This window comes from Excalfactoria chinensis, chromosome 22 (genome assembly GCF_039878825.1).
Source record: "Excalfactoria chinensis isolate bCotChi1 chromosome 22, bCotChi1.hap2, whole genome shotgun sequence".
In the NCBI taxonomy this organism is placed as follows: domain Eukaryota; kingdom Metazoa; phylum Chordata; class Aves; order Galliformes; family Phasianidae; genus Excalfactoria; species Excalfactoria chinensis.
This window is the reverse complement of record NC_092846.1, coordinates 2,629,987-2,655,458: the sequence shown is the minus strand read 5'-3', so window position 1 is coordinate 2,655,458 and position 25,472 is coordinate 2,629,987. Positions and strand designations below refer to the sequence as shown.

The 25,472-nt window shown below is 52.5% G+C and overlaps 1 protein-coding gene across 6 annotated transcripts in view; it reads right to left on the bottom strand.

Moving 5' to 3' along the window:
- Nucleotides 1-25,472, bottom strand: part of PTPRU (protein tyrosine phosphatase receptor type U) — a 42,163-nt gene that overhangs the window by 4,183 nt on the left and 12,508 nt on the right. Inside the window, exons 4-30 of one of the 6 annotated variants that reach the window (XM_072355413.1) lie at nt 25,247-25,328; nt 24,719-24,834; nt 24,440-24,614; nt 23,689-23,982; nt 22,134-22,442; nt 19,382-19,491; nt 18,878-19,079; nt 18,415-18,517; nt 18,047-18,320; nt 16,537-16,573; nt 15,627-15,765; nt 13,420-13,449; nt 12,838-12,995; nt 11,133-11,323; nt 9,899-9,971; nt 9,593-9,669; nt 8,836-8,853; nt 8,148-8,184; nt 7,843-7,940; nt 7,633-7,749; nt 6,722-6,876; nt 5,508-5,643; nt 5,194-5,343; nt 4,908-5,081; nt 2,597-2,737; nt 742-867; nt 69-226 (exon numbers count right to left, since the gene is read on the bottom strand). In XM_072355413.1, coding sequence (XP_072211514.1) covers nt 69-226; nt 742-867; nt 2,597-2,737; nt 4,908-5,081; nt 5,194-5,343; nt 5,508-5,643; nt 6,722-6,876; nt 7,633-7,749; nt 7,843-7,940; nt 8,148-8,184; nt 8,836-8,853; nt 9,593-9,669; nt 9,899-9,971; nt 11,133-11,323; nt 12,838-12,995; nt 13,420-13,449; nt 15,627-15,765; nt 16,537-16,573; nt 18,047-18,320; nt 18,415-18,517; nt 18,878-19,079; nt 19,382-19,491; nt 22,134-22,442; nt 23,689-23,982; nt 24,440-24,614; nt 24,719-24,834; nt 25,247-25,328 — 3,680 coding nt within the window. Of the gene's footprint in view, nt 1-68; nt 227-741; nt 868-2,596; nt 2,738-4,907; nt 5,082-5,193; nt 5,344-5,507; nt 5,644-6,721; nt 6,877-7,632; nt 7,941-8,147; nt 8,185-8,835; nt 8,854-9,592; nt 9,670-9,898; nt 9,972-11,132; nt 11,324-12,837; nt 12,996-13,419; nt 13,450-15,626; nt 15,766-16,536; nt 16,574-18,046; nt 18,321-18,414; nt 18,518-18,877; nt 19,080-19,381; nt 19,492-22,133; nt 22,443-23,688; nt 23,983-24,439; nt 24,615-24,718; nt 24,835-25,246; nt 25,329-25,472 lie in introns of all 6 variants that reach the window. The other 5 variants (XM_072355415.1, XM_072355414.1, XM_072355411.1 and 2 more) reach the window with 5 other exon arrangements.

The window sequence follows — 25,472 nt, the reverse complement described above, 5'->3', positions numbered from 1 at the left end:
TGCACAGCTCCTGAGCTGGTGGCATCTCCCCCAACACCAGAGCCCACAACCCTCCAGCTGACACTCACAAGCAATGCACCACAGTCCTGCCATCGCCACTCTCCTTCTGCCACCTCTCTACTTGAGCCAGGAGGTGCAGGAAGGACTTCTTGGAGTCTGGGGTGTCTCGGTACGCCGACCACCGCAGGTACTGGAAGTGTCGGACCATCAGGTGCCCCTCCTGCAGCTAGAAAAGCAAACATCATCAGCATTAAGCCACAGGAGCCCTCTTTAGCCTCTGCTGGAGGTTTCATGGCAAGACGTGTTTGTCATGTATTAACTGTAGAGCAAAAGGGCTCTAATGCAACGAGATGGATGGTTAAACCCCCTCCCTGACAGCTCACACCAACCCAGTTGACACACCACTCCAGGCAGCTCCATCAACATGGTTTATCCTAACCAGCAGCACCTCGAGCCGTCTGCATCTCACAAAACCTGGCAGCTGAGCTCTCGGCTTCTCCAGGTCTCCTCCATCACATCCTCATCCTGCATGCAGAGGACCCCAAAGGTATGTTTGCTGTGTTTGCTGAGCCAGGAGGCTCACGATGAGCTGCTGCCCATAGAAGGGTGGAGTGTTGGCACCATGCCTTAATACCCCAGTAAGCTGGTTAGTGGGGAAACCCAAATCTGGTTAGCAGGCTGCGAGAGGAGGATTACATCCACTGAGCTGAATGGGGCCAGACTCCAGCCTGGCAGCCTCACCCGGGTTATGTTCTGCACTCTGAAGAGACGGGACACGATGTCCTCATCTGCTGCTCCTGACACGTACTCCACCTCCATGGGGCCGTAGTGCTGGAGCCCAGGCTCAGGCCAGTACTGAAGGCAGGGCTGCAGGGAGAATAGGCACAGTGCAGCTTTAGCCATCAGATGACACAACGGTGACCCCTCAGCCCATGGCCAGGACCATCCCAAAGTCACACCAACATCAGCTGGCAGCAAGGAAGGGCTGTAGAGCAGCTCCTGCTCCCTCCCACGTCCCGCAGGGCACTGATGGATGGCTCTGGCCAAGGGTCACGGATGCAATTGTTTTCACACCATGACAGCTGGGAAACCAGCAGCGATACAAAATATATGATGTTTGTCAGCACACTTTAACAGAACATTTAGCATTTCAGGCCATCTAACGGCCTGGGCCTAACTGCATGGCAAATGTGTTTGAGAAATAATTGGTTATTAATAGGGGCTATAAATCTCCAAGATCTCTAAGCCTTCTAGACTCAGAGCTATAATTTGGATATTAAAACTTCCTTCAGCAAGACACAGTTCAAGTGAGGGATATACCCTCTAAGTCACCTTTCAAAGCTGCCTGCTGTAAAGGCTGATTTATTAGCTGTTGGTCCTAAACTGGTAAACATTTAAGATCCAGCTAAATATTGTTACACACAGACATCCCTGAAGAATAGACGTCTAAAGAGAGAGACAGGGCTGAATAATGAAGAAATATGGCACAGCCCTGGCTAGGATGGGGCTGTGGGATAGCAGCTGTCCTGCCACGCTGCAGGGGACAGGCAGCTCCTGCTGGGCATTTCAGAACAGGGAATGAATGAACAGGTGGGGAGAAAGAAATGAAATGTTGGATGTTTTATTCCCCCACTGCTGCTGTGGTCCCTTACAACTGAGTTCAGCTGATGCTTTAGCTGCATTGGTCATGGTGCAGACGGTACCATGTGAGCATGTGGAGCTGTGTGTGTGTGTCCAGCACTTGGATCCACACAACACAGGACTGGTGCTCCATTCATGGCATCCTTGTGACAAATGATATAACTGCAATTTGGGGTCATTTACATTGTGTATCTGGTCTCACCTTGTAAAATTAACCAGCTAATGAAGTCTCCCCTAACAGCCATTATGTGTTTATAATGCTAATTTTATGTAAAAATCCACTAAGTTTCCTCATTGAATTAACATTACAGACCTGGAGTGGACTTTTACATCTGCTCTAGCTGTGGCACGGCTCCAGCTCCCCGGCCTCCTTGGCAGAGGGCTTCTGTCCCTTCTCTACAGGGAACAGGTGACAGCGGACATCTCTCTTCCAGCTCAGCAGATCTGCACGTCCCATCATCACACAACAAACCTTCAGGACACTCACTCTGTAGCAGGCTGATTCATAAAGCAGCATTCACAAACCACCAGTCTTTTGGAAGACAAGCACTGGACAGCTTGGCACTGAAATGTTGCCAGGGCAGAGCACTGAAGGGCCTCTGACTGTGCACAATGAAACCATAAGCTTGCTCACTGCAGGTGAGGGATGGAAGGATGCACCTCGCTAGCAAAATACGTTCCTGATGGCATAGCCTTCCATAAAGAACCAGGGGAGCCCCATTTTGGACCAAGCTTAACCAAAAACTTTGCGAACCATCAAAAAAAGCCCTGTGCCTCAGTTTCCCCTTTTTAAAAGGGAGAATAAAACCAGCTCTTTATCCCCCCCAAAGTTCCCTTTGTCCTGTTAAATTACATCTCCTCTGTTGCATTTGCAAAGATGATGGTTCTACGATGCAGCGCCAACCCAACATCAAGGCAGGACAGAGCCGTATGCAGGGCTGTTGGCAGCACTCACCCAGGCAGAGTTGGACTGGTTCAGCTGGTTGAGCATAACGATGGAAGTGCAGCCGTAGTCATAGACCAACCTCCAGAAGTCAGTGGTGGTGTTCTGCAGTGGGTGCAGGGTGACAATGAAGGCAGCACTCTTAGTGTAGCTCTGCAAGAAGAAAGAGCAGCGTGGTGGGGATGGTTCTCACAGGGAGGGGTGTTTCATGCACATAACTAGGAAAGGGAAATCACTTTGGATCCACAATCAAGTGCAGCTGGACTGCCCCAGACATGAGCAAAAGTGCCACTGCGTCACCCATAGCATCATTAGTCCCATGTCCCAGCACCTGTGGGCACTCCAAGCAGCAGAAACAGTAAGCAGCTTTCTTTGTGGGAAGAAAAGGAAACCAGAATGAAAGACCTCTAGAAAATAAGAGACTGCTTCGGCTCTCTGCTTAAAATATAACCCTCTGAAATTCAGGAGAGAGGGACAGAAAGAGGAGAAAAGAAGAAAGTGGAGTTCTCTGGGAAGGAAGTTGGGATCTCTACCTCTCCATCACATCCAGCAGCAACCCAGAGAAGCTCCCCCTGCAAAATGGGAGCAGCAAAGCCGAGCTTTGTCCCCTCAGCCATCCCAACACCAGCTTGCTGAAGGATTGCTAGCGCACAGCTGGGCATCAATCACTTTCACATTAACACACTGCAGCTCAAACCTCCTTGGAAGCACAAACAGAGCCATGCGCACCCTGTGCTGGGTGAATTAGTGCAGCTCAGCTAACAGCGAGTCCTGACTGCTGCAAAGCCTTCTCACTCAGCTCATGGAAATGCCCTCACTGTGCATCGCATCCGATCTCAATCTCTGCCCTTTGAACTCCTGAGTGAGTGGATTTCATCCTTACCACGCACATCTCCAGCACCTGCAGCGCTTCTGCACCAGTGTCAGTGACAGTGCCATGGCTCTGCCAGTGGCACCACAGAGCTCAGCATGGACCAATGTGATCTGACAGACGGGTGGGACTTACTGAGCAAACCACTTTGGCACTTAAAAAAAAACCAAAAAGTCTCATTTTCTTGAAGAGGCAAATGGGTTTTATCCCTTCAGCGAGAATTTCATCCAAAGGGCTTTTCATGTCTGTGCGTCTATTCTCTGACCCTGGCTGTCCCCATAGCAGAGATTAAGGAAGGGAGGCTCAGTGATGTATAAACACAACATAGATATGCAGACCCCAAGCAAGATGAAAACAAAGCTGACGCCATGCTCCAGTCACAGCCTCATCTGCTGCTCCTGAGCCATCAGCAGCCACCTCTGGTGTAGAAACTGCTTCTGCTGCAAGCAAATGCAGGTACAAGATCTGTATGAAGGCACAGGGAGATACATCATCCAACAGGGGGAATAATACAGGGCTGAGCCAGGAGGTGCTCAGGTGCTGGGGAAGGCAATAGAGGGGGGGAAGGCAAGCTGGCTGGAGCACACAGCTCTGTAGGGCTCAGCCAAAGCACCCACCTCACCTGAAGGAAAGTGGTTTTGGTGACAAACGACCTGTCACTCACACCCTGAGCCTCTTTGCTCTACTTTGCAATCATCAGCAGGCAGCAAATTGCTTTTCCATGATGGGTGGCCTTTCTGATTGCACAAGGGGACACAAGGCGGCTTTGGGAACACCTGGAAGCCCCTCAAGGTTGCAGCAGAATGGACAGGAAGCACGCACCATGGGATGCTGGCAGCACTCAGGGATGTTCAGCACTAACAACTCCTTCCTTTTTCTGTGCTTCAGCTTCACTACACAATAAATGAAGACCATGCCCTGACCTTCCTTTGTGAGAGATGAAAAGCCCTTCTGAGATGAACAAGATGTCAATGCACAAAGATGGGGTGAGGGACCCTGCTATGGAGGTCCCTGCCCTCTCTCTGCAGGCTGGGGCCAACATGTACCAACATCTTTGTGCATCTGTACAAAATGGGGCTGTGGATTCATGCTGAGCAAGGTTTGGCATGAAAAGTCACCCCTCAGCTTACAACAACCCCATGAGCATGCCCGCTCCTGCACTGAAATGGGGCACAGGCTGTGTTTTGCAGGCTGCACGGATGCTGGCTGCTTTGTAGGATAGACAGCTAATGCCAAAACTGCACCAGGCTTTCCCATACCTCCTCTATAAGCCCAGATCCCTCGTACCCAAGGGTCAGCAGCCCAAATAACTCAGCATTTCCACCCAGAAGGACACTGAGGTTCACCCCATCCCTCCCTCCAAGCCCACACACCACCCAAGGAGGTTCACAGCATGGCACGAGGACTCTAAACCCATGCCAACCCCCTTCCTTCTCCACAGAGCACACGTACATCAGTTAAGGCCGCGTTGATGTAATTGTTGCTGTCTCCATCCACGGAGATGAGGAAGGGAAGGCATCGGTCCGGTGGCAGGACATCCATGCTGCGGTTCCTCTCCCGGTTGCGGGGCAGGAGAGCAATGCTGCACTCTTCCACATCCAGGTGGGGAGTCACTGAGTTCAAGGTCTGTGGGCACAGTCTCCTCTTAGCTCCCTCCATGCTGCAGCCAGTCCCCAAATCCCCTCTTGGCTCAGCTGGGAGTTGCAGAGGGTGCTGTGTTGGTTCTGGGGTGACTCACCTGGAACTCCTCCCGTAGCTGGGAGGAATTGCTCTGCGGCTCAATCCTCACCATCTCCTTGTAAGTGGGCTTGAACTCACTGGCAGGGATGCTGGTTTCACCACACAGGCAGGCTTCCAGGATGGCATCGTGGATGAAGACATACTGCTCCTGTGGGGAAAGGAGCCAGCTCTAAGCAAATCACCCTCCAAAGGCTGAAAAGCAATAGGATGGGTGCTGGCTTTCTATGAGACATGACCTCAGGTTGGGCTTGGAGTGCTTTACAGCCGTTCTTGGCTCCAGCATCAGCAGTATGATGCACCAACCCTGCTCACCTCTGTCTGTATCATGTTGATCCTCCGTGAGCACAGTGTCTTCACACAGTTATAGATGTCCACAACACCCTCACACTCAGCCATGTCCAGCATGACATCCAGAACAATGTAGCAGCCGGTTCTCCCTGTGCCAGCACTGGAGGAAGAGGAAAACAAAGCTAATGTGTACCCAGGCCATATGGCACCATGCAAAGCCCCAGGCACCAGCAAGGTCTGCACAGGGCTGGAGGATGGCACACGCCTCTGTAACACAGCCCTCAGCCTGGCTTTCCCTGCATCCACCCCATCCATCTGCATCCACATGTTGCTGCAGGGACAGTGCTGTGCAGGGGAGGGGATGAGCTCACAGCAAAGCTATAACCTATGCTCTTTGCAAGAAACACCTGAGTGCCAACAGTATCCTCCCAAAGGATGCTGCAAGGAGGATGCTCAACACCAAGCCCTGAGCAGAACGCTACTATGCCTGCAGCCAGACCAGACAGCAGCCCAAACCCTGGCACTTTCACACACAATGTGACAGAGGCTGAACTCTTTGAGCCCCCCCAACACAGAGCTGCCCCCCCCCCGTTCCTTTCCCACGAAGTCTTCTGCAGTGAAATCCTAATTTCTGGGGCTGATGAATCATTCGTCATGATTATCAGTGATTACAGACTACAGGAGCTAATCACACTCGCTGTTGCCAGTGAATGAATACTGATGAGGCAATTGACAGGGAGAAATCAAATAAGAAAAAATCCCTCCCGTTCATCAGATCTTCCTTGTTTGCCCAGCAGAGGAAGAGCCATTAACCTGTCACACGGGGACGCCTGCATGAGGATGGAAAAAATATCACAGCTCTGCTTTCCCTCAGCTGAACCAGGGACACCCTGCAGGGATGGGAAACAACATCCTGCCCTGCTCCTCCCCTTTGGGCAAGCACAGCGTTTCAATACAGCCATCACTAGTAGCCAAGCCAGCCATCCTCCCATACCACCACCAACCCACAGCCCTGAGGGTGACTTCTTATAGCTCCACACCAAACACAAACCCCAGCTCCGGCCCTGCCTCAGCTCTTCCTTTCAATCACCCACCTTCGTTTTCCCTGCTAAATATTTCAGGATAACTCTGAGCTTTGCAAAAGCTGAGCACTCACCTGTAACACATCTTGCTGCCTCATGCACAACCCAACACCCCCAAAACCCACCACCCCGGATGGGGATGGTCCTCATGCCCACCTGCAGTGGATGACGATGGGGCCAGCATCGGGTGGTGTGGATGCCTTCACACGGCGGATGAAGGCCAGCAGCCCCGTGGCGTGGTAGGGGACGCCGTGCTCAGGCCAGGATGTGAAGTGGAACTGCTTCACCTCGTGCCGGGCTGAGTAACCTCGCTGCAAAGGAGGGCAATACAGCATATGGGCATGGGGCAGACAGATTGATGCTGCATGAAGCTGTGGCAACTGTAACGGGGAGGATGCATCATGAAGACCCCCCCCCCCCGAGCTGTTCAGCTGCCTGGTGCAAACCCTTTGGGGGGTAAAAGCCCTGCAGAAGGGATGCTACTGAAAACAGAAGTGTCTTTACAGCAGGGAGGGCAAAATCCTGTACCTAAATACCTCATTTCTGTAGGAATCAAAGATTCCAGTCTCACTGTGGTCAGTCACTCCAGGAACCCTATGGCTCCTTGGATGCAAGAGGGTTAAAAACAAGCAGAGATGGCAGCAGCCCCGAGGCAACCTGGATCTGTTCCACATGCATCTTTGCTACCTGCCTCCTAACCAGACAGTGATTTCACATTCCCGTAGATTAAGAGGTGAATTGCACTGGCTCCATCCCCAGGTACCACGCTGGAAACTAAGTGCCACATTACCTACATTGCAGCCTGGAGGGGAAAAAGCACACTTATCCTCCTCTGCAATTACACAGTGCTCACCCTGAGCCACATGCATGGGCTGAGGGCAGAGCTGGAACCAAGCTTGCAACAGAAAGCACAAAGGGAGGATGCACTTGGGGGCGGCACCTCCAAAAGGTGGAGAAAGCCCCACGCTGGGGTAAATAAGCAAGGTATTGGTAAATGCCAACAAGGAATGGTTAAAGGTGCTCAAGGTTTGTCTGGTTGCATGGGCTGGCATGGGCAGGGAGCATACCCTCTCGAGAGCAAAGGTCCGCACAGCATACTCTGCCAGCATCTCTGACTGCACCAAAGTGATCTTGATGTCCCCATACATCTCTGAGTCATCTGGCCAATATTTGGAGCATTTCACCTGCAAAAAAAGGGACAGGGTGGGTTTTTGACTCCTGAAGAGCATGTTGCAGAGCCAGAGCCTGGAGGCAAACAGAGCAAAGGAGACTCTTACCCGGCCCACTTCCACCAGCTTGGTTATCATCACGATGCTGGAACAGTGCTCCTGCCACACCATGCGCCAGAAGTCGTACACCATCTCCTGCTTGGGACCTGGGGACATAAGGATAATGTGGTCCTCAAGCTTACAGTGCCTGCATTGGGACTGCTGACCAAATCTGCTTTGCTATTGCCCCATTTGTCCCCAGATTGGACCGTTTCCTCCCTTTCTTGCACAGATGAGACCAAAATACCCCAAGGGTTTAAATCTGGCTGCTGAATCACTGCTTGCAGAGAGCAAGCAAAAATGGGTCAACTCACCTTGGGTGGCAATGAAGTGGTTGGACCTGTGGTAACCCTGCAAGAGAAGCAGAGGTGTCAAGTCCAATGGACAGGATATGGAGCACCCAAGCACTGTCCATCAAAACCCTTCCCGGTTAGCAGCAGCCCAGGTCAGCTGTGCCACCAGCACATTCCTTGAGCATTCCTTGGTAGCCTGGATCACATCCTATGACCCAGCAAAGGGTGTGACACCCCGCACCCAAACGTGCATCCACTTTGCAGACCAACACCTCCAAAACACCCCAGACTGAGGTATGGCCACACTGTCACAAAAGCCCAATGAATAATACACATCCCAGCCTGCAACAGCCACGTGGCATGGGGTGATGGCCCCACTCCCCTCCTGCATCCCATTGCACTGTGAGCATCAGTGGCTCTCAACACAGACACGTCAGCCCAAGCAGCAGAGCATCTCCCAGTGAGACCAGTGCCACAGGGACCCATGGGCACCAGGCATCCCATTCCTGCCAGCAGCTTTGGCCATCATTCCTGTATATCACACACATGGAGGTGACAGTGGCAGAAGCTGGAGACCTCACCTCTCTCCCTGTCCCCAATCTTTCCATGTGTTTTACCAGGCCTGCCTCTCACGGGTGCAATTTTACACCTTTATGTGGAACAACAGCCCCATGGCCAGGAGCAGAGGAGCAGGGAACTGTCTACTTACTTCTCGGTTAATCCGAATCTGAACGATCCCATTCGGACACAGGTTTGAGAGAGAAAGATCAGAGACAGAGACATTAGTGAGGCAGAGCTCGAGAGGCAGGACAGAGCCACAGGGCAGGAAGGACGCACAGGGACAGGCACGGGGACACTGCTTGGGCAAGAGAAGCCCATCACAGTGGCATCCCATCACAGTGGCAACAGAACCCTCTTGCTGGAGAACGTCCTCTGAGCAGTAGGGTCACCATCCTGGCCTAGATAAGGAAGCAGCACTTTCAACCTCCAAGGAGCCTGCAGAGCCCCTGTCCTCTCCCTCACTTTGTCTTTACCAAAGCCCAGAGTCTCAAGCCTCCCCCTGGGCCTGGCATTGCTGGAGGGGACAGGGGACACCATTCCAAGAGCCAAGCTCTGCTCAGCTATGTGCGCTGCTGGGAGCAGGGGTGCCCCTTCAGCACAGTGCAAAGCCCCAGCCCGTCCCCATGTTCCTCCTCCACCTCTGCACACTCTGACTTACAGAGGACAGCAGTTCCTGGAGCCATGCAGAAAGCGTGGAAAAGGGAATGAGAAAGCAGAGACAGGAGCTGAGGATGAAAGACAGACACAGCTGCAGGGGACAGCAACAGAAACGAGCACAAATTGCTGATGGACATAAAGCAGGAGGGCTCTTCAGGGACATGTGGTGTGGTCTTCCTAAGCTCCCTCCAAGGAACAGACCCTGATGCCCTCAGGAAGTTCAGCCCCACAGATCTGTCCCTCCTTACATCAATGTAGTTGGCGTTGATGTAATCCGAGTTGGGATCGCCCAGCAGTGGATGGAGCTTCACACGGTGGCGGTCATCTGAAAGGCAAGAGGAGAAGGTGATGCTTCCTCCACTGCTGTAGCCCAATGGGAGCTCTCAGGCCCCAACCCCTGCTGAGCAAGGAGCTTTCTGCTGCCCCTTACCAGCCAAACCCCATCAGTTTATTCCTCGCCACAAACCAGACACAATAAGACAAAATAAAACCCAGCCCTCTAGAAGACTTTCCACACTGTTCAGGGTATCCAAGCCTTTGCTACATGCACTTACACGTCGACACATGATCCTGTCTCCCTTTGGTCTTGTCTTTCTTCTTTGAAGCATCCCAGCCTTCAAAGAAGCTCTGCAAGGAGAGACAGCTGTCACAGCTCGAGGACAGGGCTCTGGGGACACCCCTACCTCCAAAACCCCCCCAGGGATGAGGGCAGAGGCCTTGATTCCATAGAAGCTCTGCCAGCATCTCTGTTGCATGCACAAAATGCCCTGTTTTCCAGCAGATTACATATTGCTCGGTTTGTTTTTTTCCTCCTAGTTTGTTTTTTTCTCTCTCTTTTTTTCTTATCATTATTTAAATCTCCCCAGACCCTTCTCTCCCCAGCACAGAACAGGTTTGCATGTAATAACAGTAACATTCATAGATTGGCGTAAGAGGAGGAAAGTGGAAGGAAATTACATGTTTTCTCCCCTCCCATAATATCTGAGTGCTTTCAAATGACTAGGTTCCAAGAACATACAGCAGCTTTTCAAGGAGCACTAATGATTATAGCCAGCCCTGGTTTGTCCAATACATGAAAAAGGGGGAGGGAAAAAGAAAAAGCTCCTGCACTTGAAACAACTGAACATTAAACAGTAATTTCACTGGGAAATTTCAATCACTAGAACTGTGGGACACCAAGAAGCCGGGAAATCAGCACGGCCATGTGCATTGCAGCAGAGCCGTGCAGAATTCTGCTCTCCGTTACAAGAGCTGCAGCCCAATGGGATGGAAAGGGCACGATGCAAGTGGTGACCCTCAGGGTGATGCACCTTCCCTGGAAGGGCAGGGATGGCCCCTCCTGCAGCCTCTGCACGGCCCTGGGAGCTGCCAGCTTGCAGAGAAATTGCTCATCTTCAGGCTGTGTCCATGCTCACCAATGCATCTCCATTGGAGATGGAGGAAGTGGTCAGGAGGACCTGAGCAAGGAGCCCTCCAGCACCAGCAGAAGATGCTGGGTAACCTACTGCAAGGCTGACAGAGTTGCTTCAGCTCATCTTGCTTTTCAACTGCTGGTTAAATAGAGAGCAGCTGAAAACCCAATCAAGCCAGAAAAAGCAGGAACACCTCCTGTGCTGATACTTAAGGACCTGGGGAGCTCAGAGAGCTGTGATCTCCAGCTCCTTCCTTCCAGATCATTGTAGCTCCACATCATCCTGTTGCACAAGGGTCCTGTACACCACCTTGCCACATCCCGGGGTCCTCATCCATCCTACCACGTACCCTCCTCAAAACACAGCACGCTCTCACCTCGTACTCCTGCTTGAAGCCATAGCCTTCTGCTGTCTTCATCTGGTTGATGTGTTGTAGGAGGTCAGCTACACGCACGGCAGGGTGCAGCTGCCCAGTGTGATATGGAGAACCTTTGCGGCCACATTGGCGGCGGGGTGACCCCCCCAGCAGGCTGCTGGACTCATTGACCACACTGCTGCGCTGGTCACCTGCAAACCAGCACATAATCAGGGTCTGAAAGACCACCACTGGTCTCTCTCAGGGTGACAAAGGTGGTCCAGAACCCACCACACACTCTGCAGCTGTTCTTGCAACCCAAAGCCAGCAAGGGCCATTACAGCCTCTCAGGACCACAGCACACCTCTTAGAAACCAGTGGGTAAGATCTTAAGAGGGCTTGCTGCTTATTTCTCATTGATTCAAGCACTTACCTCCCATCCAGACCAGTACAAGCTACATGCATAAATATTCACTTAAAGTCCTGACTCAAAGAACTGCTTTGCCAAAGTCCCCAGCCCAGCCTAATGGTTAATTTTCCTCACTGCTGGATACCATCCTCTTACTTCTAGCACTGACACAAATGGGACTTGCTGTGGGTTAATGCATGAGCTTATGCAGTGTTTTACCCAGTTTATGTCAGCGCCATATAATTACTGGCACAGCTCACCTATGTTCACCCCACAGGGCTGCTGCACGGCCAGCACAAACGATCCTGAAATTTGGGTTTGCACGAGAACTGATGCTCCTCACTGCGACCAAGAGAGGTGGCTGCTGCAGATCTCACAGTGTCAGCAAGCAGCTCTGCTGTCAGTGCAGCCCTGGATGCGGTTTCCCTAACAACACTTCTAAAAGCCACCTATGCTGGCTTGCTCAGAGCTGCCAGGCCTTTTTTTTTTAGGGGGTGGGGGGTGTCTGCTTAATGCAAAGATCAGCCACTCACTTGTGCTGGCAGCTCCGGCTCCTCATGCAGCTCATACAGAGCCTTTCTCCAACAAGTTTAATAGGAAAAGAATTGCATGTGTTGCAGTGTGCCAGCAGGTCCATGCAGGCTGGGATCTGCACGGTCACCCATGCTGAGGACCCTTTATAAGGAGCTTTTGTTTAAAAGCAAGAAAACTGAGGTAAGGACCAACATAGGGGCAGGGAGCAGCACGCAGCAGAGCAGGACAGCAGCCCCAGCCCAGGTGGGAGCAGGATTCAGTTCTACAGCCCCACTCCCATAAGAAACACAGCACGGCTGGCTATTCTAGCTCCAAGATGGAGAAAAATCTCAGTACAAACCAGCCTGGCTATGAGTGTTTCGAGGAGCCCCAGTAGGACAGTAACTGAAAAATAATACGCTTATACAGATGTATTAAAAGGAGGAAAAGTTTGCCCTCTGGGCTTCTACTGTCTGCGAGACAATGCCAGGAATCATATTAATCCAGCATCGGTGGAGAAGGGCTGTGTGTAAAGCAGCATCTTGGAGTTACTGTAACAGATGTTATTAGCATATGTTTGAAACTGAGGCACTGAACGAGTTATTTTACAACTAAATCAGTGCCGAGTCACATACTCCAGTGGGTGTTCAGTTATCAGTCTCCCTCTGATAGGAAGGCTGTGGCTCTTTAACCCTCCAAGCCCCACAGCCATGCATAGCTGTGGTCAGAGCCAAAGGGCCAAGCAGGGCACACAGCTGCTCTGACACTCATAGCAATGGCAATGCTGAAGCTCCTCATCCTTACCACGGTTGCTGTAGTTGTGGGTGTCCATGAAGGACAGCCCCAGCCTCTCATCCTCCTGCAGCGTGCTCTGGTCCGTGAAGCTCCGGTCGATGGCACTCATCATGTGTGTCTTTTCATGGCGGTAATTAATTGTTGCTTTGGTCATGTTGACAGGTTTGCTGCAGAGAGATGCAAAAGGACAGCAATGAACCAGCATCGCTGCCAGACCCCAGACCCAGCTTCCCAAGGTTTGGCATATCTGGGGCCACAAGACAGCTTATTTCCCCTGGGCAGGACATGCAGGAGACCCGAACCCACACTACCTGAGTGACCTCATAGAAGTGGGGAAAAGACACTGCAAGATGCTGCCAAAACCTTGAATTCAAGCAGAATTGGCCACCTCAGCAGGAGCACAGCCATGCTGGGTATCTGACCCTTTCTGCTTACACTGCCTTCCGTCCTAATGAGCTCAGAAGCATTATTTTCCCAAGCCAAAGAGGCCCTTAAGATGTACTTGACAAAGAAAAGGACTTGTTGGAGTGGAGAGCAGCAGAGCAAGGGGGGCAGGAGGGAAGGAGGAGAGAGAGAATGACAATTACTTACGGGTAATAGGAGTAAGAATAGTAGTTCCTCCTGGCAAGCGTGCAAACAAAGAGAATGGCACAAATTGCACAAGCAGCTTTTCTTTGATGGAGAAAGTGGGGCTCTAGGGCAGCGTGCAGGGAAGGAGAGCACAGAATAGGCGGGCACCCGCACACCACGAGCATCTCAGAAGGGTCCCCATCCTCTCAGCCCACCCACACGAGCCGCCCTCCTTCTGCACTGCCTCAAATCATGGGATGAAAGCTGAGGGCAGCTCCTCCCTGTCTCTGGCAGCAAGCCCTGGAGAGCAGGTAATGGGCTGCACGCGTCCTAACAGCAATGAGTTATTGCTGGGGAGCCCTGAGCTGTCGTACAAAGCATCAGGGACTTCAGCCCAGCTCCGTGCTCAGAAAAATCAAGCACATCAGAAACAACCCTGGCTGCATCCATAGCAGTCCAGGCATCTTGGCAGCACAGCCTGAGCACCGGCTCCTGTAGCTCCCATGGTCAGAGAGGTGCCCAGGGGATATTTCATGTTTCCTGAGACTGAGCAGCAAACGTGCTGAGAATTCAGGCCATCCCAGGGAGGTGGGGCTGTTTTTCCCCATCAGGGGACATGGGGCCAGGGTCGCCTATGCCTGCTGTCACCATTCATTACAGACGAGTGGATTCTGGGGGCACATTTCCATTCCACCACATCAGCATTTTCCAACAGCAAAACGCTCCGGAGGAGATTGATGAGCTAATCCCAGCTTCCAACAGCTCCATGTTCGTATCCTCAAACGCTGGGTCTAATTTGTGGCCCCTTCTGCCAGTTCACGCTGGGACACCAAAGCAAAAGGGCAATGGAAAACACAGAGGTTTTCTCTCTGCTGGCCCAACAGCACCACTCAGAAGAACCAAAAGGGCTTCAAATGCATCAGCACCGCCAGCATTTGCTCCATCCAGAACAAGCCCAGCACCACGTGCACAGGGAGGCAAGGAGCCAATCATGCACACCTCACAGTGCTGCAGTGGTGATGGGACCACACCACAGCCTTGCTTTCAAGCTGGCACAACCCAGAGTGAATCCTTCAAGGCAAACAAAGCCATAAAGAGATCTGCAGATCTGCACGGGCTGCGGTTGTTTCGCTCCCCCTGGCCATTAGCATACTTTCCTCCCATCGCTCCCAAGCTCTGCACGAGGACAGCATTTAATTGCTGCCCTTTTTTTCCCCTGCCATGCCAGCCTTGCTTTTAATGCCCCCCACGGCTCAGTGCTGCCTTGGGCCCCCCGCAGTAAAAGGCCACTTTCCAGGGTGCTGCACTTCAGCAAAAAGCAGTGGCTGTATCCCCAGCGCTCCTGGGGTTGAGTGTCCCAGAAAGCCCTCATCCTCCTCCCTCCCATCCCACTGAGCTTCCCCACCAACAGCTGCATGGCCACAATCCCATCCCTAATCACAGAGCAAAGGGACCCCCAGCCCATGGGAGGGCAGAGGAGTTTGGGGTCCCCAAGGGGTGAGTGTTGGGAAAGCTCCCCTCCAGCACACAAATGAATCGGAATGTTTCATTTAGAGCCAGAAAAGCTGGAAGGGCTCAGCATGTAACTGCTCGTGTTTTACTACAAGAGGTATTTCTGCATTAAAATGAGTCCAGGCAGAGTGGGGGTGGCTGAGCATCCATACCTTATGCAGGCACCTGCATCTCCCCCTGTCCAGGGGATGGGGCTGCTCCCATCGCCCTCAAGCAGAGGGACAGGGATGGGGACAGTGAGGCTCAGCACTGCCCCAGCATCCCCCATGCAGCAGCATTTCAGCCCATACAGAACTAACAAGGCTGCACAAAGCAGTAACAGACCAGAAAACACAGAGGAGAGTGACTGTGGACTGAAGCTGCACAGTCTCAAGGGTGAAGGAGCATCCCAGGACTTTGCACCTCGGTTCCCAGGGTCACCTCCAGCTGTGCCCTTCTCACTGCAGCTGCATGGATTTATTCCGTGCCTTCAACCCATGGATGGTCAGCATTTCCCTGCTACCCAGACAGGGTGAATGTCAGCCCCTCCTCAGGCTATCTGACAGGTATGGGTTGGATGTGGCAGGGGAAGCAAGTGAAGAAATCTCACAGATCCCAACTACTGCCATCAGTTTGTCCGTGAGGAGGAGCTGGAGTCCACCAAGTACAGCAGTGGGGCTCCCAGTCACCTCCAGTTAGCAATGCACCCCACCAGATGGATGCGCAGGTCTCCTTACCCTTTCCGAATGATGACAATGATGGCTCCCAGCAGGATAATGAGGACGACGAGCCCACCAGCACAGATCCCCAGGATCAGCCCCATCTCCTCTGAGTGCTGAGACACCTCCAGAGGCCGTTTGCTCTCTTTGCAGGCAGCTGTCAGGGTTGAAAGCATGAGAAGCTCAGTTGCTCAGCTTCCTCCTGTAACCCCCAGCCAGCTGGGCACCTTCCTCTGCTTCCCACACAGTAATGGATGTAAAACCAAGTGGCAGTGTCAGGTGGGAAAACACAAGGAGGTGAAAGAAAGCAAGCAGTGCTCCTTTGGGCACCAGGATGGATGCACACACACTGTGTCAATGTTCAGACCATGGGCAGACAAGCCTTGCTGCACCCTGTGGAATTATGGAATCACAGAATATCCTGAGCTGGAAGGGACTCACAGATATCACTGCATCAAGTTATGTGAATTCTATGTAACGCACTGTGCTGTCTCTACTACATGCAGAGGATGCAAAGGATGCTGTAGCATAGAGCCCAACAACACCCAAGTCTCTTCCCTGTAATTTTTCCCCATGAGATGCTCTGCATGTTTTATCCCATCTGAGACACAAAGGGACTTGATTCTGCACAGCCTGGAGATCCGCAGTGCCTCAAGCACATCCCTCTGCCTCCTGATCCCTGGGGCACAACCAGCCTCATCCTACAACAGCCACTACAATACAGCATCAGAGCAAAACACTAGCAAGAGGAAAAACTAAACACATAAGAAAGCAAGCACCAACCACGCTTCCTCCCAGCACTATGGGACTGAACTGTAATGAACCATCATTCACTCCCTGATCTCAGGGCAGCACTCTGGGTCTGCAGCCACAGCAGAAGAAATCTAGCTGCTGTGAGCAAGGAGCTTAGCAGGAGCAGGGAGCTTACCTTTACGAGCAATACGGATACAGTTGAGCCGGGTTTCCTGCAGAGGAAAGAGATGGGGAGTCAGAAGCTGGCTGGATGTAAACCTGGCTTGCTTTTGCCCTCAAACTGAAGGAGTTTCCAATCGATTTGAAGCACCCACTGCTGAATTATCTGTCCCCACCATCTCCTATACCAACATCCTTTGGTTTAACCAGGGCAACAAAGCTCAGCGGTGTGCAAAGGGAAGGTCCTGAGTGAGCTCTTGGAGAATGTGCAGGTCACCAGTAAGCTAAAGATTGCAGCCAAAGCATCCCAGGTCATTCAGCAAAGTCTTCACACTCCATCCCTGGTGCTCAGCACGTGCTGCTAATGTTGCCATGATCGCTTCAAGCTCAGCTGTCCAATAATCTTAGTATTTGTGCTGGTAGTTCAGCTAAAATATTCCATCTTCTGATGTGTTTGATTTCTGGTGGGAAAAAAAATCCACTGTTGTTGCAGTTCTCCTCTCTGAGCTTCCTCCGGCACCTTGGGACACCAGCGCTGGCAAATCTGCTCCATCCATGCAGCCCAACACCAAAATCTGCCCACACAAAGTGCTTGGGGCAGCTGGCACAGTGCTGCAATCCCAGAGAGTTCCAGGTCTGGTTTCTCCTGCTTTGTGGTCCAGCTGGCCCGAGAGCCATGGCAAACTCAAGCTGGGATGCAGCTTTCTCTCAGTGTCTGACAGAAGCCAGGGTAAACCCATTGGCTCCCAGCAGGAAGGCTGTAAAGCACCAGTTATCATCCAGCAGTGCCCGAGCGAGCCAGAGCCGAGATGCAGCAGCCTGTCTCAGCTCTAATTACAACCCAGCGAGGTGTGAAAGATCCCAGCGGAGAAGGATTCAAAATTCACATCCCTCCCTGCAAAAAGCAAGCTGCCAGCCAATGCGTGGATCTGTGCAGGAGCTGAGATGAGGATGCTGCCATGGTTCCACTGCTTCGTGTTTGGCAGCTCGTGCCCCAGCTGGAAAGGGGTCTGCTGAAGCACGTGAGGATGGTAAGAGTCTCCTGCAAGTCCTTGGAAGAAATCAGCCCAGACAGAGAGCAGAGCTTAGGACAGATGGATCCACGTGTTGGTGCCATTAAGCCAAGGAACTGGTGGCCCAGGAATACGTTGACAACTCTTTGCTCCCAAATCATTCTTTTCTATCCGATGATTACCCTCTGGGAAAGTGGGTCTGTTCCACAGCAGCAGGAGCTGAGTTGGACCCCTCCAGACTCAGCAGCCAGGCCCAGGCAGGGAGAACACATGTCCCAGGGGATGCCCAGCCTGTGAGGAGGATGGGGAGCACCCAGCTGTGCTCCCAACATGTCCCCAAGGCCCTGGGTGGCAGCTCCCAGACAAGACAGTGTGGGCTCCAAGGGTGAGCAGCCAGCAGAAGGACCCAAAGCAAGCCCCACTTCCCAGGACCACTGGGATGCCACGCAGCTGGTGGCAAACTAGATATACCAGCATCCCCAAGGAGACCCAGAGAGCTGCACAGCTACTCACCCCTTTGAGGTTGCTCATGGCCTGGAAGTAGATGAGATAAGCCTTCTTGGGCTCCAGTGGTGGGTTCCAGTAGCCACTGTAGGTCTGGTTGTCTCCTACAGTGAAGGGCTTGGCTTCAGTGAGGCTGCTGGCAGGCAGCTCAGCCCCAAAATAGTGCACAGAGCCACGAGACATGGCATCATCAAACGTCAGCGGCACCGGGAAGCACTCCTGCCCACCCAGCTCCCGCTTGATCCTCTTGGGCCGGTCTTCCTCCACGATAACCTGGTAGGTGCTGGGTGGGTGGAAGGTGCAAGACGCAGGTTAGCTTTGCAAGGATGCCCTTGCCCTTCCCACTATGCCCTCAGCCCCTTGCAGCCCTTGTTTACCTGATAGGAGCCCCCCGGCCCTGTGCCGGTCGCAGCAGCACTGTGATTGTGCTCTCCGACTCGCCCAGTGGTGATGGCATATCCCCATAGTCAAAGGTGGGAGCTGCAAAGAGAGCAGGTGGGACTGAGCAGCAGTTCTGTGTGTGCAGGGCTGCCCGCATGGGGAAACTGAGGCACATACGAAATTCCCTCAGTTCTTGAGCAAGCATTGAGTTTTGGAGAGGACCTGGGGGTTGCAGTGAGAGGTTTAATGCCACAGGCCCAGCACACAGCACAGGGCACAGCCTTCACAGGACCCAAACACTCCAGCCTTAAGATGGGCCCTGTGTGCTTACAAGATAGGAACTCACCCAACCCCGGGCATGGCACAAACATCACCCTGAGGACAATGCACCCCCAAAGGAAGGAGGGGAACCCCTCAGACCCCTCAGAAGCAATCAGAGCCAGATTAAACAGCACTTACCAGATATGTTGGTGGTGATCTCAGTGAGTGCTGTCTGGCCAAAGCCCTTGCCTGTGCGGGCACGCACTGAGAAGAGGTAGGTGGTGCCAGGGTGCAGGTTGGAGAAGACGTGGTAAGTCTCATTGCGCAGCTTGGAGACGGTGCGTCGCGGGCCGGGCACATTGACTGCAGGGTCAGAGGACTCAATGCTTTGGTAGCTGATCTGGAAGGACAGGGTAGTGCATCATGAGTGAGCAGGACTACAGGGAACGTCACAGAACAGAATAGCCCAAGTTGGAAGAGACCCACATGGATTATTGATACCTGCGCTTGTGTTTTGGGGTAAAGTGAACTGTGTTTGGAAAAGCTGCTGCTGGAGAACAGAGCTGGCACTGAAAGCAAGGCTACCCAGGAGAGAAACCCTGCAGTCAGGAGGATTTCAGTGGGCTGGATCCATGCTCCCTTCCTCCCTGCAGCAATCTGATCATCCTGTGGGTATCAGAGGTGCCAGGGCTCAGGACGTACCTCGTACTGCGTGATGAGGCCATTGGGCTCCACGGGTTCCTCCCACTTCAGAAAGATCATGTCCTCCAGAGGGGTGAAGGTGAGTGACTCCGAGGCGATGCCACCAGGCACTGGGAAAGGAAAAGGATTAGGATGAGTTCCACTTGGGTTTGTTCTGAGTGCAGCCTTCCTCCGCCGTCAGCAACAGGGCTCACCATTCCCCAGCTCTCCCTACTAGCTAACACCACCACCAACAGCTACAAATAATAGGGTTGAAGGTGTCAGGATTGATATTCACTTACTTGCCACGGCTTTCTTTTATCATCCTTCCCCCACCCCCAACCCAAGGGGGTTGTTAAGAAGGGCAGGATGGGCAATTGTTCAGCCAAGACCATTATTCCCAAGCAGCAGCATCTGCTGCAAGCAATTGCTAGAGCAATTAAACCCACTTAAACCAGAAAACCAGCATAGCTCACGTGGGACCAGGATGCTGGAGGCACAGTGAGAACCATCATTAGCAGTTATTACCTTGGGAACAGCCCTCAGGTGGGACACAATCCAGGCAAGATATCACCGAGAGCATTACATTCAGCATAGCTTTGCTGAGCTCTGCTATTTGGGTCCGGGTAGGTGGAGCCAGGCAACCTCACATGTGCCTCTTCCACTCAGATGCCAGCTCTTCCCGTCTTCCCTTTATGGTTTTTTTTTGCAGCTTTTGTTCAGATCTAATTATACAGCCAAGGAGAGGGACTGCCTTCTGATCTGCACACTTCCCACCATGCAAACATACCATTTCCACTTGATTCACAAGTCAATCTAATCAGGACCACCATGGTCACGTTGCCAAGGGCTGTGAGCATCCCTCTCATCAGTACCCTTGGCCTTAGAGAAGACGAAGCTCTGTGCATGCTTCTGGTTTCCTGCAGAGGACAGTGTGCTCTGCAGTGGTTGTAGGCACTAATTACAACACCATTCTCTGCTGATTTGGGAAATGCTCCAACTGCATGAGGATGTGTGCACACCAACAGGGACAAGCTGGTGCACACACCGGGATGACCACTAGCGCTGGTGACAGCAGATCCCAGCAGTGTGCAAACCCCTCTGCCACACACATATACTTGTATTTGCACCTATTCTGGCTTGCATCCAGCAAGAGAAAGAGCTGGCTCCCTGCAGCATCAACACATCGCTCTGCTGTGAGGGAAGAAAGGAAAACCAGGGAATCAGCAGCCCTAAAATGGAGCCGTGCAGAACCCTACCATAGATTACATCAATTTGCTTCCTCGGTCAACAGGGCGTGTGACCTTGCCATAAAAGGAGATTAAGTTCATTAACCAGGACCTTCCTCCCATGAACCCATGTTGGTTCTGACCAATGCTGTGCTGCCTTCCAGATGTTTCTCAATAACTCCCACAATAATCTTCTCCATAATTTTGCCAGGCACTGAAGTGAGCCTGACAGGCCTGTAATTACCAAGAGAAGCCCCAGTGATGCACAAACAGACGATGCAAACAAAGCACAAAAGACTCAAATAAAACACAATCCAAGGTTCTATTATTCAGTCTTCACCATCTCCTCTTAATTGCATGTTGGGCCACTTGTCACCCAGCCCTGGTAACTCAGATCATCGTCACCAAGCCATAATGTGCAGAGAGGGAAAGATTCAGCCCATCCCTATCAGGTCTGGTTGCTTCAAAAACAGCAGGGAACACCCCAGTCCCATGGAGATGGAGAGCATAAGGTGGGAATGTCCCCATCACACAGTGAGGTGGCTGCTCAGAGACACTACACTGCCCTGGCCATGGAAATGCAGGAGCTGCAGCAGCTGAGCTTCACACCCTGTCATTAGCTAATTTAGACAAACTGAATATCTAACATAGATAAATTGAATAGGGTTAGCTGGGCCAAACCCACTTGTAACATTTGCAGTGCATCTATAAACCCAAAGATACGTCGATTCCTCCTGGGATGGAGAGAGTTCACTGTACAAAGTTCAGTCCAAGGGGGAAGCAGCCAGCCCTGCTTAATCAACGTACAGTGAGAAGCATCTGGAGTGATTACAGTACAGCAACAAAAACATCTGGAGCTACTGTATTAATATACAATAAGAAAGCAGCTGCGGCAGTCACAGCACAGTGAAAACAGCTGAAGCAATTAGAGATATAAAAGGCTTCAGGAGCACAGAGTTGGGTGCTGGTGGCTAAGCAGGCTCAGGTCTAAGGACGCAGCGTGATGATGGGATGCATGCAGAAATCACTTTGGTTTTAGTATTTAGAGACTGATGTGGGACTAAAGACCCAGGCCAGGTTTGCTTGAAGGGTATGAACCTTTTCTTGGTGCCTGGACAGGGCGCTGGGTCTCAGAAAGCAGGGAAAGACAAACAGTTTGGCTTTACATGAAGGGCTCATATATGCAACTCAAAGGCAAAGTTAGTGGGAGAAAAGCACAGGGAAGCTGATCGAAGCTGTGCTGGGAACACACTGACCTCCAGTTCACAGTGCTCACCAAGACACCCAGCAAAGCCAACTTAATCAGCCCAAGCTCTGCAGATGAAAGGAGTTACCTAAGTGCAAAGCTTTGATCATTGCTGCTATTGCTGCAAGGCTTTAATTCCACAATACAGGATTAATGAGGGCGCAAGCTGAGGTGGGCATCACTGCATGGGGCACAGCTGAAATGCTACAGGACGGGGACTTCTCTGGGTAGACACAGCCCCATCACAACCCAACCAACCCACAGCGTTCCTCCCAAACCCATTATTACGTGGCCTTACCATCCTCATCCGTCTGGAACGTCACCTCCTTCCCCTCCTTGCGGCCTTCGGGGTTGGAGAGGATGAGTTTGACGTGGATGTCCCTGTAGGGCAGCAGGTTTTTGATGGTGTAGCGGTTGGCGTTGCGCTCCATCTTGGCGCACTCGCGGAAGGTCTGGTTGAGGCTGCTGCCCAGCAGGTAGCGATAGCACAGCGAGACGCTGTAGGTGTGACAGCGGGTCAGGTTGTAGCCCAGAGGTTCCCATTGCAGTGTCAGCTGCCTGGATTGGATCTCGGAGAAAGCCAGGCCTTTGGGGGCTCGCATGGGCTCTGCCGGGGAGAGAATGGGACCAAAACACATCACTCAAAGTGTTTAAGCTAAAGCAGAATTCACCTTGCTTCAGTTGCGTGGAGAGGAAGGCTTCATAGAGTGAGAGTATGGCTCAAAACGGGTCCCAATTTTCTGCCTCACATTGCCCAGATTGTGGAGTCTCCCCCTTGGAGATTCTCAAATGTGGACCTGGGTAGCCCTGCTGGAGCAGGGTGAGCTAAATGGACCCTTCCCACCTCACTATCCTGTGACTTCCAAGGCCACCAGCACTGCATCCGCTCCTCCTCACCCATTAATGGGACACTGGGAGCACGGCAATGTGGCTCCCAACACTGCAACTGAGATGGCGGTTAATGAACTCCCAGCCTGAGTCCCTTCTATGCCTGGTTTAAGGACTCAGCTCTGGTGCCACTGTTAGCACAATGAAGACTCTCAGCCCCATCACCCTCAGCAACCAACCTATCATCTTCTCCACCCATCAAGAACACATCTCCTTATTCCAGTGCATTTAAATGATCAGCAGGGAACAGCCAGCCCAGCATCCCCAGGCCAACACACACAGATACGAATAGCAATTCAGCAAGAGCTCAGCTAACGAGGATGTCTGCAGGCACCAACATCACTGAATATATCCATGCAATTAGTGCCAATGCCAAGCCACCCCTGCTCACAGTTGCTAACACAGTTGCATGGACACAGGCACAGTGTCAAACATCGGTGACAGCACTGGGCATCTTCTGTTGCTCCAGGGCACATTTATCCTCTAAGTGGATTCTTCCAGGGTCCTTTTGGATCAGATTCTGCAAAGCCCACTGCTACCAAGGGCTGGTCCAGAGATGCTGCAGAATGCAGGCTGGCACATCCAGAAGGATGTGGTGCTGGTGACTGAGATGCAGCCACTTCTCTGGTAGAAGAACCACTGTTGCTTAATCCCACCATGTGCTGGGTTGGGAGTGAAATCCATGCTTGTATCACACAGGAAGAGCATTAGAAGCCTGGACTGGAGGTGGAGACCATTGGAAATTGAACACCGAGCGTCTGTCATCAGCTTGGAGGTATTCATGAAACCCAGGCTTACTTGTAGCACTTATAAGAATCAATTGGGAGAAACGCTCCTGGCTGCAGCACCCTGCTAAGGGTTTGCATCTCCATTGCTCCTCTACCAATGTCAGAAGCCAGCCCCTCAGGGTTACAAGGCACAGCACAGGGGCAATAAAACAAGCTCCCAGAAAGGAGCCAACCCACCTGCACACTTGGTGCGGCTGATGAGGGGGGGTCCCGGTTTGCCTGTGCCCCCTTCACCAGGACGTGTCAGCAGGACACTGATCTCATACTCTGTGTCAGGATCCAGGTGCCAGAGCTTGTAGGTCTGCATGTTGACAGCGTGCACCTCTGACCACGGCCCTGAGGTCATGCGGTATTCTATCTCCTTGCGCACGATGGGGCCGTCGCCGATGATGGAGTTGGTGTTGAGCTGGATGATGAGGTAGGTGGAGCCAGCCCGCAGCAGCTGGGGGGGTGCAATGGGTGTTGGGGGCTCTGGAAGAGAGAGAAGGAGCTGGAGCATCCGACCCCATCCCAAAGCTGGAGCATGCATGCCCAAAGGACAAGCAAAACTTGTCCTCTGTGATAAGGGAATGGCACCGAAGTATTGAACACAAACTAGTCATTAAATATCAGCCTGTGCCGTATGCTCTGCATCTCTCTAACAGTCCTGGAAGCATCGAGATTTCATATGACCAAATCTTGTTTGTAGAAGATGCACAAAGGTGCCACAAAGTTTCATTGGAATGAATTAATTCCCCTCAGCCACAATTAAGAATCAATGAACTAAGGCCAGTGGGGAAGACAGTGCCCCAGTTTTATGTTGAGCCACTGCATACTGACTTATGTTAGCAGCAAGTTAATGCAATCTCAGTGCCCTGACACCCCCAGAATCAGGAGTGAGAAGGAGTGCAGTGGGCATGAGTGCATAGAGACGACAGTGGGCACCCACCTTTCACAATGAGCTCAGCAAAGTTGGAGACCCCAGAGCCACGGCTGGACTGGGTGACACATCGGTACAGGTCCTGCTCGCCCTTGGACACCTCATCCAGCTGAAAGGTGGCCAGGAAGCGCCGGTGGCTGATGTGCTTCACGGAGGCAGCAGGGACCACTTCGCCACTCTGCCTCTGCTCAGTGGGGAAGAGAAAGGCATGAGGAGGGCTCAGTGTGGCACTCAGAGCCACCAAACATGGCCCTCAAGGACTGAATACTCGCCACGCATGGATCTCACCTGCATGAGGAAGCGCTCTGCCTCGGCAGCCTTGCCAGCAGCCACACACTGGAAGGTGGCATTTTGCCCCGCGTTCACCTCCACGTCACCCAGGCGGGAGAAGTGAGGGGCTTTTGCTGCCACGGAACAAAAAAAAGAGGATTAAGGAGGCTCTTGTCTACCTCAAATCTCCATTGAAGCCCCCAAACTTGCCCTGTTGGAGCCGAACTGGCAGCTTCCTGCAAATAATGGATGGGCTCAAGAAATCCCATCTGCACAGCGCAGCCATGGGTCATCCCCCCCAAGAAGCCCATAGAGATGCCCCTAGAGGAGGACCTCCATCCCTGCAGGAGCCTGCACTTCCTTGAGGCCCTATGACAACTGAAGCAGCTGGTGATGGAGGTAGGGCTGCCCATGGAGATGGGACCTCCAGCACCCCGGTGACAACAGGACGCTCAGGTTGCACCCCAGCGCTCACAGTCCCTAAGAGCATCCCAGCCCAGCAGCACCCACCACGCAGCAGCAGCCCCAACTTCCACCTGCACTCACAGCATGGATAATTCAAGAGCAAGATGTCATCCAAGCCAAGGTAGCCCCGGCGTTCACTGGAGATCACCGCCTCGAAGAGGACCTGTGGCACCGAACAGAGGGGTCAGGCGCGGCGGAGCGGTCCCCTAACCCGGGACCGAGCCTTTGGAGCTGGCCCCATCTCCTGAGCAAAGGGATGTTAAGGCACATTTATAGCAGGTGACATAGGGTCTGTAAGGGGTGAAGG